We start from the raw sequence: 11,067 nt of genomic DNA, 5'->3' as shown, positions 1-11,067 counted from the left end.
GCTCAGTCTCCTCAGTCTAATAGTCCCTAAGTCCTATTCTATCCTCAGTCTCCTCAGTCTCATTGTCCTACGGCTCTATTCTATCCTCTGTCTCCTCAGTCTCATTGTCCTGCGGCCCTATTCTATCCTCAGTCTCATTGTCTCACAGTTCAAGCCTCTCAATCATCCATGTAATGTAGGATGCCTGAATCAGCTGGAGACTTTGAGGAGGAGAGGAGAGGAGGAGGTGAGGGGAGTGGAGGGGAGGGTAGGGAAGGAGAGATAGGAGGGGAAAAGAGGAGTGAAGAGAGGAGGAGGAGGCGGGGATTGGAGAAGGGGGATAAAAGGATGGGAGAAGATGGGAAAGGAGAGGATGGGTGGAGGGGAGCAGGATGAGTGGTCATAAAATGTAACTGAACAAAGCATCAAACTTCAAGCACTGATTTATAAGGACTCTTTAATAAAATATGAACTTGTTACACCCTGGCAGAGAGGCTACAGACACAGACACATGATGCACACGCGAGCAAACACTCACACACACATACTGTACGTCTTACTATACTTGTGAGGACTTTTTGGGGACCAACAATTAATTCATAATCGCATTTTCCTTAACGCTAAACCTAATCCTTACCTTAACCCTAACCTTAACCCCTAACCCTAACTTCTAACCCTAACCGTAACCCTAAACCTAACTTCTAACCCTAACCCTAATTCTAACACTAATCCTTAACCTAATCCCTAGCCTTTAGAGCATTTTTGCAAGTGAGTACCGGCAAAATTTCCTAACTTCTCTGAATTTTAGTTGGTTTACTATTTTTGTATTCTCAAGTATAGTAAAATGTGTACAGACACACATACACACACACAAAACACTGCTCTATAGGGAAAATGCAGAGAACACCATAGGGACAGAGTTATCATCAAGGCCTTAACAGTCAGAGCTGCAAGATTAATTTAGGCCTGGCCTCAATCCATGGCGTGCTACAACCAACAATGCAGCTTTTAAAGGCATTTGCCCCGACATTCCCAGAGATCGTATTCATGGTAAACATCTTGTGGGCCTCCTTCTTTAAAACATTGTTATAGTGCGTGGAGGATTGAATCCCAGCCTTAGTATTTGTCAGGAAATGGTAACGGTTGGCTGTGATTGGTTAACGATGTATACAGTATACAGTACTATATGGTCAGGAGTTTTTCCTGGTAATGAAGGTCACGTGGTCAGGAAAAACTCCAGGTCCTGATATAAGACATCATGACGCCCACACACAGTAATGATGACAAAAGGAGAGAGAACAAACAGTGTATTTACAAAACATCATCATTCTTTTTGGCCTTGATTCAGAGCAGTAAAGCTATAAGTACGAACACTACAGAATAAAGTATGTATAATGTTGCCATCACGTAATCAACACAGATTCTGGATTTCTTGAATGCCAAAGAGGGAAAAAAGTATTCTGATTCACAGGTCTCTCATGGGTCTTGTTGTTTTATGTGGGCTACGTTGCTATGTGAACGACCAGTCGCAGTCATAGCCTATCAGACGCTAAGCTGGTGATCCACCCCCCATTTCACACTCTCCTGATGTGACTTCCTAGACGCTATTAGGATATAATATCTGTCACTTAGCAGATGCTTTTATGCAAAGCCACTAACCGAACAATGTCCGTGAGTGAATATGTCTTTAATATGTGTGTATGATCCTTGTGGGAAGTGAACCAATTACCTTGGATTTGCTAGCGCCACACTCTTACCAACTTTGGAGATGGTGAGGGAGAGGGAGTAGGAGAAGGAGAGGGTGAGGGAGAAGGATGTAGAGAAAACACCTCACGGAACAGAGTTGTGACACCAGTTAAATATCTTAGAATTATACATACAGTTCATCAACGTCAAGGAAACTCCATAGAAATAAGGCGTGAAACAAGGAGAGGAAAGTAGAGGAGCAGGAGAATAAGGAGAGAAACAAGGAGAGGAAAGTAGAGGAGCAGGAGAATAAGGAGAGAAACAAGGAGAGGAAAGTAGAGGAGCAGGAGAATAAGGAGAGAAACAAGGAGAGGAAAGTAGAGGAGCAGGAGAATAAGGAGAGAAACAAGGAGAGGAAAGTAGAGGAGCAGGAGAATAAGGAGAGAAACAAGGAGAGGAAAGTAGAGGAGCAGGAGAATAAGGAGAGAAACAAGGAGAGGAAGATTAAAGCACGTCCCTGTCCAGGAAGCTCAGAATAAAAGAGAGATCCGGGCAGGAGAGAAAAGAGAGGAGGATGTGGGAGAGGAGGAGAGAAAAGAGAGGAGGAAGTGGGAGAGGAGGAGAGAAAAGAGAGGAGGAAGTTGGAGAGGAGAGAAAAGAGAGGAGGAAGTAGGAGAGGAGGAGAGAAAAGAGAGGAGGAAGTGGGAGATTAGGAGAGAAAAGAGAGGAGGAAGTAGGAGAGGAGGAGAGAAAAGAGAGGAGGAAGTTGGAGAGGAGGAGAGAAAAGAGAGGAGGAAGTAGGAGAGGAGGAGAGAAAAGAGAGGAGGAAGTAGGAGAGGAGGAGAGAAAACAGAGGAGGAAGTAGGAGAGGAGAGGAGGAGAGAAAAGAGAGGAGGAAGTGGGAGAGGAGGAGAGAAAAGAGAGTAGGAAGTTGGAGAACAGGAGGAAAAAGAAGGTTAAAGGTAGAACAGAACAGATCAGTGTTTTTAAAAAGAGAAGGAATGAGAGGAGGGAAAGCAGATCCGTGGAGAGACCGGAGGAAGAGGAGGAGTGTGTCCCAATAATCTCTCCTTCTTCCTGAAGTGTGCACTAATCTGCTACTCCCCACAAATGTAAAAATATTGGATTAGTGTAGGCATGGGCTACAAGGAAGTTCCATATACCAATAATTTCCTTTAAAATCCATGAAGGTAGGTGAACAAGTGCACACTTCAGGAGAAAGGGGGGATTATTGAGCCGCAACCATGGAGATTGAGTAATAGGAAGGGAGGAGCAGGGTCAAATGTCAGGTGAGAGGTGAGAGATCAGGGGTCAGAGGTTAAAGCGTTCCCTCGTCCAGCAGTTTGTTGATCCCGTTGCAGATCTTCCTCAGGTACAGTCTGTAATCCTCTCCATCTCCGTACAGCTCGGCCAGGAACTCCCCGTGGGCAAAGTGGTTGAACACGTGGTCGATGCGAGTGTGCGACCGCAGGGTCAGGTGCTGCTCTACCAGCGCATGCAGAAGATCCCGGCATTCCAGCAGCAACTCTGACAGAATGCGGTGGTCGAACGTGTAGTCCACCTCGTAGAAGCTGACCGCCGTCATGGCTGCCTGGTTCATCTTTTTCTTGAAGCGTTCGACCGTGTCCAGTTCGTCTGGGCTGAACTGGTGGTTGCGGTACAGGATGCCGATCTTCAGGGCGATCTTGATGACGTCTTTGACGATCTTGTGGGCCTCCTTCTTACTCTTGGTGAACTCCCGGCTGACCTTGTACAGCTCGTCCAGGATCTCACTGCTGACGTCGTCCGTCAGGAGGTTGGCCACCGCCACGGTCGCCATCTTGGATAGGATTTTCTTCTGTGCCTGGAGGGCCAGGGAGCGAGAGTTGAAACACTCCTGGCCTGGAGGGGGGAGATAGGGTGGAGAAGGAGGGGAGAGAGAGAGATGGGGAGGAGAGGATGGTGGGGGAGAGAGGGGAGGAGTTAGGGGGGGGGAGAGTTGGGGAGAGGGGGGATAGAGGAAGGGGAGGTAGGAGGACGGATAAGGAGAGGGGGGGAAGAGGGAGATAGGGGGAGTAACGGGAGAGAGATAGAGAGAGGTGTAGATGAAGGAGAGAGGGGGAAGAGGGAGATGGGGGAGTAACGGGAGAGAGATAGAGAGAGGTGTAGATGAAGGAGAGAGGGAGAAGAGGGGGATAGGGGGAGTAATGGGAGAGAGATAGAGAGAGGTGTAGATGAAGGAGAGAGATAGAGAGAGGTGTAGATGAAGGAGAGAGATAGAGAGAGGTGTAGATGAAGGAGAGAGATAGAGAGAGGTGTAGATGAAGGAGAGAGATAGAGAGAGGTGTAGATGAAGGAGAGAGATAGAGAGAGGTGTAGATGAAGGAGAGAGGGGGAAGAGGTGTAGATGAAGGAGAGAGAGAGTTAGTGTTTAGCTCCATAGCCCACACAGTCAAACACACATTCCTCTCTGTCTCTCTGTTTAAAGCTCTTGTCAAAGAGAAGGACGAATCAGGACCAAACACACAGAGAAGATAGGATTTATACTAACCCTCCTTTTAAAGTCATACCGTAGTCAGGCACTTCTTACAGTGAACACATACTGTAAACTCAGAGTACAGGAGTCAAACTCATAACACTTTGTCACATAGGTCTACAGTTGTACTGTGCTTGTCAGACCAGCAGTAATTATATCAGTAGCTTTAAAGGGGAAGTCTAAAGAGGATCCGTTCCTGGATCAGTTCCTGGATCAGTAAATGATGTCACGACAGTAAATTATCTGGAAAATCAAACCGTCTGAAACTTGCAGTGAAATGGCCGACACACACACATTCTCACACACATACGCAGTACAATAGTCTGGATAGCTTTGCGTCATTTAACTCTTACATTCTCTAACGTATAAAAATAACTTCTCTGGCTACTTTCTCTTTTGTCAAACAACACTTATTTTAGATAATCATTCCACTCCTTCATACTTCAGTCGTGGCCAAAAGTTTTGAGAATGACACAAATATACATTTTCACAAAGTTTGCTGCTTCAGTGTCTTTAGATATTTTTGTTAGATGTTACTATGGAATACTGAAGTATAATTACAAGTATTTCATAAGTGTCAAAGGCTTTTATTGACAATTACATGAAGTTGATGCAAAGAGTCAATATTTGCAGTGTTGACCCTTCTTTTTCAAGACCTCTGCAATCCACCCTGGCATCCTGTCAATTAACTTATGGGCCACATCCTGACTGATTGCAGTCCATTCTTGCATAATCAATGCTTGGAGTTTGTCAGAATTTGTGTGTTTTTGTTTGTCCACCCGTCTCTTGAGGCTTGACCTCAAGTTTTCAATGGGATTCAGGTCTGGGGAGTTTCCTGGCCATGGACCCAAAATATCTATGTTTTGTTCCCCGAGCCACTTAGTTATCACTTTTGCCTTATGGCAAGGTGCTCCATCATGCTGGAAAAGGCATTGTTCATCACCAAACTGTTCCTGGATGGTTGGAAGAAGTTGCTCTCGGAGGATGTGTTGGTACCATTCTTTATTCATGGCTGTTTTCTTAGGCAAAAAGTTTTCTTGGCTGAGAAGCAACCTCACACACGAATGGTCTCAGGATGCTTTACTGTTGGCATGACACAGGACTGATGGTAGCGCTCACCTTGTCTTCTCCGGACAATATTTTTTCCGAATGCCCCAAACAATCGGAAAGAGGATTCATCAGATAAAATGGCTTTACCCCAGTCCTCAGCAGTCCAATCCCTGTACCTTTTGCAGAATATCAGTCTGTCCCTGATGTTTTTCCTGAAGTGGCTTCTTTACTGCCCTTCATGACACCAGGCCATCCTTCAAAAGTCTTTGCCTCACTGTGCGTGCAGATGCACTCACACCTGCCTGCTGCCATTCCTGAGCAAGCTCTGTACTGGTGGTGCCCCGATCCTGCAGCTTAATCAACTTTAGGAGATGGTCCTGGCGCTTGCTGGACGTTCTTGGGCGCCCTGAAGCCTTCTTCACAACAGTTGAACCTCTCTCCTTGAAGTTCTTGATGATCTGATAAATGGTTGATTTTAGGTGCAATCTTACTGGCAGCAATATCCTTGCCTGTGAAGCCGTTTATGTGCAAAGCAATGATGACGGCACATGTTTCCTTGCAAGTAACCATGGTTGACAGAGTAGGAACAATGATTCCAAGCACCACCGTCCTTTTCAAACCTACGCTCTGTTATTCGAACTCAATCAGCATGACAGAGTGATCTCCAGCCTTGTCCTCGTCAACAAGAGAGAATCACTGACATGATGTCAGCTGGTCCTTTTGTGGAAGGGCTGAAATGCAGTGGAAATGTTCAGTTCATTTGCATGGCAAAGAGGGTCTTTGCAATTAATTGCAATTCATCTGATCACTCTTCATAACATTCTGGAGTATATGCAAATTGCCATCATACTGTACAAACTGAGGCAGCAGACCTTGTGAAAATTAATATTTGTGTCATTCTCAAAACTTTTGGCCATGACTGTACAGTAAAACTACAGTGGTCTGACTGACTGGTAGATGGAGGGGGAAAGTGACAGACTGGTAGACGGAGGGGGATAGTGACTGACTGGTAGACTGAGGGGGATAATGACTAACTGGTAGACGGAGGGGGATATTGACTGACTGGTAGACAGAGGGGAATAGTGACTGACTGGTAGACTGAGGGGGATAATGACAGACTGGTAGACGGAGGGGGATAGTGACTGACTGGTAGACTGAGGGGGATAATGACAGACTGGTAGACGGAGGGGGATATTGACTGACTGGTAGACGGAGGGGAATAGTGACTGACTGGTAGACTGAGGTGGATAATGACTGACTGGTAGACTGAGGGGGATAATGACTGACTGGTAGACGGAGGGGAATAGTGACTGACTGGTAGACTGAGGGGGATAATGACTGACTGGTAGACTGAGGGGGATAATGACTGACTGGTAGATTGAGGGGGATAATGACTGACTGGTAGACTGAGGGGGATAATGACTGACTGGTAAACCGAAGGGGATAGTGACTGACTGGTAGACTGAGGTAATAATGACTGACTGGTAGACTAAGGGGGATAATGACTGACTGGTAGATTGAGGGGGATAATGACTAACTGGTAGACTGAGGGGGATAATGACTGACTGGTAAACCAAAGGGGATAGTGACTGACTGGTAGACTGAGGGGGATAATGACTGACTGGTAGACTGAGGGGATAATGACTGACTGGTAGATTGAGGGGGATAATGACTGACTGGTAAACTGAAGGGGATAGTGACTGACTGGTAGACTGAGGGGGATAATGACTGACTGGTAGACTGACAGGGATAATGACTGACAGGTAGACTGTGGGAGATAATGACTGACTTGTAGACCGAGGAGGATAATGACTGACTGGAAGACTGAGGGGGATAATGACTGACAGGTAGACTGAGGGAGATAATGACTGACTGGTAGACTGAGGGGATAATGACTGACAGGTAGACTGAGGGAGATAATGACTGACTGGTAGACTGAGGGGGATCATGAGGGCCTTAGAGTTGGGTCAGGAGTTTCTCCTGGCCAGTTCACATGGAAAACTCCTGTCCCTATGACTAAACAAATTAATTAATGAATAAACAAATGAATGAACGAAAGAATGAACAATAATCAATATCAGTGGTGTAAAGTACTTAAGTAGTACTTTCAAGTATTTTTACTCGAGGTTAAGTTGTTTTGGGGGTATTTGTAATTTACTTTAGTATTTATATTTTTGAGAACTTTTACTTTTACTTCACTACATTCCTAAGGAAAATATTGTACTTTTTACTCTGTACATTTTCCCTGACAACCCAAATGACTCTATTGACTTATATTTTGAATGCTTAGCAAGACAGGAAAATGTTGAAATTCTCACACTTATCAAGAGAACATCCCTACTCCCTAAGGTCTGGCAGACTCACTAAACACAAAGGCATCTTTTGTAAATAATGTCTGAGTGTTGGAGTGTGCCCCTGGCTATCTGTAAATAATGTCTGAGTGTTGGAGTGTGCCCCTGGATATCTGTAAATAATGTCTGAGTGTTGGAGTGTGCCCCTGGCTATCTGTAAATAATGTCTGAGTGTTGGAGTGTGCCCCTGGATATCTGTAAATAATGTCTGAGTGTTGGAGTGTGCCCCTGGCTATCTGTAAATAATGTCTGAGTGTTGGAGTGTGCCCCTGGCTATCTGTAAATAATGTCTGAGTGTTGGAGTGTGCCCCTGGCTATCTGTAAATAATGTCTGAGTGTTGGAGTGTGCCCCTGGATATCTGTAAATAATGTCTGAGTGTTGGAGTGTGCCCCTGGATATCTGTAAATAATGTCTGAGTGTTGGAGTGTGCCCCTGGATATCTGTAAATAATGTCTGAGTGTTGCAGTGTGCCCCTGGCTATCTGTAAATAATGTCTGAGTGTTGCAGTGTGCCCCTGGCTATCTGTAAATAATGTCTGAGTGTTGGAGTGTGCCCCTGGCTATCTGTAAATAATGTCTGAGTGTTGGAGTGTGCCCCTGGCTATCTGTAAATAATGTCTGAGTGTTGGAGTGTGCCCCTGGATATCTGTAAATAATGTCTGAGTGTTGGAGTGTGCCCCTGGATATCTGTAAATAATGTCTGAGTGTTGGAGTGTGCCCCTGGATATCTGTAAATAATGTCTGAGTGTTGGAGTGTGCCCCTGGATATCTATAAATAATGTCTGAGTGTTGGAGTGTGCCCCTGGATATCTGTAAATAATGTCTGAGTGTTGGAGTGTGCCCCTGGATATCTGTAAATAATGTCTGAGTGTTGCAGTGTGCCCCTGGCTATCTGTAAATAATGTCTGAGTGTTGCAGTGTGCCCCTGGCTATCTGTAAATAATGTCTGAGTGTTGGAGTGTGCCCCTGGCTATCTGTAAATAATGTCTGAGTGTTGGAGTGTGCCCCTGGCTATCTGTAAATAATGTCTGAGTGTTGGAGTGTGCCCCTGGATATCTGTAAATAATGTCTGAGTGTTGGAGTGTGCCCCTGGATATCTGTAAATAATGTCTGAGTGTTGGAGTGTGCCCCTGGATATCTGTAAATAATGTCTGAGTGTTGGAGTGTGCCCCTGGATATCTGTAAATAATGTCTGAGTGTTGGAGTGTGCCCCTGGATATCTGTAAATAATGTCTGAGTGTTGGAGTGTGCCCCTGGCTATCCATACATTTTAAAAACAAGAAAATGGTACAGTCTGCTTTGCTTAATATAAGGAATTTGAAATGGTTTGTACTTTTACTTTTGGTACTTAAATATATTTTAGCAATTACATTTACTTTTGAAACCTAAGTACATTTTAAACCAAATACTTTCAGACTTTTACTCAATAATTATTTTACTGGATGACTTTCACTTTTACTTGAGTAACTTTCTATTAAGGTATCTTTACTTTTACTCAAGTATGAAAATTCGGTACTTTTTCCACCACTGATAAATAGATAGATAGATGAATGAATGAAATAATAAATAAATGAATACATGAATAAATACATACATAAATAAGTATATAAATAAGTATGTAAATGACCAAAAGCAAATCACATGTGTGTCACATGTATGCAGAACAGAAGCTATAGGCTTGTAATGGAGAGGAAAACTAGAAACAGACTTTTCCTCAGAGAAATGCCAGCAAGCTAACATATAGCATGTGTATAGCAAGCTAACACTTGCACGCACGCTCCAATACACACACACACATGCATACAAACACACACACACACACACACACACACACACACACACACACACACACACACACACACACACACACACACATGTGAGGCGTGGGCAGAGTACAGCTGTGAATGGGTTTTATTTTCATCCCACCCAGCACCAAATTACACACCACATATCAACCATTATGATTAAAGAGGCTTTTTTTCTTCTTGACTTCTTTCTAGTTTCCCTGAGTAGGAATTCAGCCTGGGGGAGGGGGAGGGGGAGGGGGAGACAGAGAGAGACAGAGAGAGAAAGACAGAGAGAGAAAGACAGAGAGAGACAGAGAGAGACAGAGAGAGAGAGAGACAGAGAGACAGAGAGAGAAAGACAGAGAGAGACAGAGAGAGACAGAGAGAGAGAGACAGAGAGAGAAAGACAGAGACAGAGAGACAGAGAGACAGAGAGAGACAGAGAGACAGACAGAGAGACAGAGACAGAGAGACAGAGAGAGACAGAGAGACAGACAGAGACAGAGAGACAGACAGAGATAAGCCTGACATATCCCCTCCTTTCTCTTTTGCTGCTCTGTGCAGTAGCCCCATATCTGCTCTCTTTCTCTCTCCAACAAGATCTCACAGTTTGACCAATTTGACTTCAGATTACGATTTTTGTCCATGTTTCTCCAAATGTCAAATGTGTTTTGGACACACTGGGTTGCTTTGCTGCTGTCGCCGGCACCTCCCGGCTGGTTAAATTAGGCACTAAGTTGATGCATAAATAACGAGTGCCTGTCACTGGGCTTAAACACGTTTCCCTTGGAGCCGGAGCTTGCGGCTAATATTTTGTTTCTTTACAATAGAACACTGTCTGTATCATCGATAGCCTTTATTTGTAATTATAAACAAACACAAAAGTGCCCACACGCACGTAGGCACAAACGAACTAACGCACGCAGGCGTGCACGCAGGCAGGCATGCACGCAGGCACGCAGGTACGCAGGCACACACACATACCTGCCATCTATATCTATCACAGGCATCGGTTCCCTGTAACTAATATCCTGTAGTTCTGAATCAACCCTTTGTTCTTGTGTGTTCCCATTTCTCCTTGTCCTCTGGTGGGTTATGTGTCTGTTATGAAGCTCGTCCTCTGGAGGGTTATGTGTCTGTTATGAGGCTCGTCCCCCAGTCCTCTGGAGGGTTATGTGTCTGTTATGAAGCTTGTCCTCTGGAGGGTTATGTGTCTGTTATGAGGCTCGGACAGCATCTCAAATGCCACCTTATTGCCTATATATGTCACTCTAGGACCATAGGACTCTGGTCAAAAGTAGCGAACTCTATAGAGAATAGGTCGCTACTGGGACGCAGCCTCAGAGTAACATAACATGATAGACAACTTGTTGAAACACCTGAAACATAATTGTAACATTATTACAAGTTTGACAAATGCCACTAATCCGAAGCATTGTTGCCATTTGATTGACAGCTCAATACAACAAGTTCTAATTCATCCCATGGCTACGTCCAAAATCAGACCCTATTTCCTATTTAGTGCACTGCTTTTGGCCAGGGTCTTTAGGGCTCTGGTAAATGGTAGCACAATAAATAAGGAATAGGGTGGAACCAACAGGATTCTGTTCAAAAGAAGGGTACTATTTAGGGAATAGGGTGTCATCTCATACTCAGGCGATGGCATCTCTCTGAGTGTCTCTGAGACTTTACATGTCAG

The 11,067-nt window shown here is 44.6% G+C and overlaps 1 protein-coding gene across 1 annotated transcript; it reads right to left on the bottom strand.

Moving 5' to 3' along the window:
* Positions 1 to 1,285: 1,285 nt before the first annotated feature.
* On the bottom strand, positions 1,286 to 3,544 carry LOC139385280 (tumor necrosis factor alpha-induced protein 8-like protein 3). The gene has a single exon (XM_071130449.1). It carries the CDS (start codon positions 3,482 to 3,484, stop codon positions 2,984 to 2,986), a length of 501 nt encoding a protein of 166 aa, XP_070986550.1. The 5' UTR covers positions 3,485 to 3,544; the 3' UTR covers positions 1,286 to 2,983.
* Positions 3,545 to 11,067: the final 7,523 nt, after the last annotated feature.

This window comes from Oncorhynchus clarkii, chromosome 26, assembly GCF_045791955.1.
Source record: "Oncorhynchus clarkii lewisi isolate Uvic-CL-2024 chromosome 26, UVic_Ocla_1.0, whole genome shotgun sequence".
In the NCBI taxonomy this organism is placed as follows: domain Eukaryota; kingdom Metazoa; phylum Chordata; class Actinopteri; order Salmoniformes; family Salmonidae; genus Oncorhynchus; species Oncorhynchus clarkii.
Note: the sequence above shows the minus strand (reverse complement) of the source record. Positions and strands in the feature narration are given on the sequence as shown.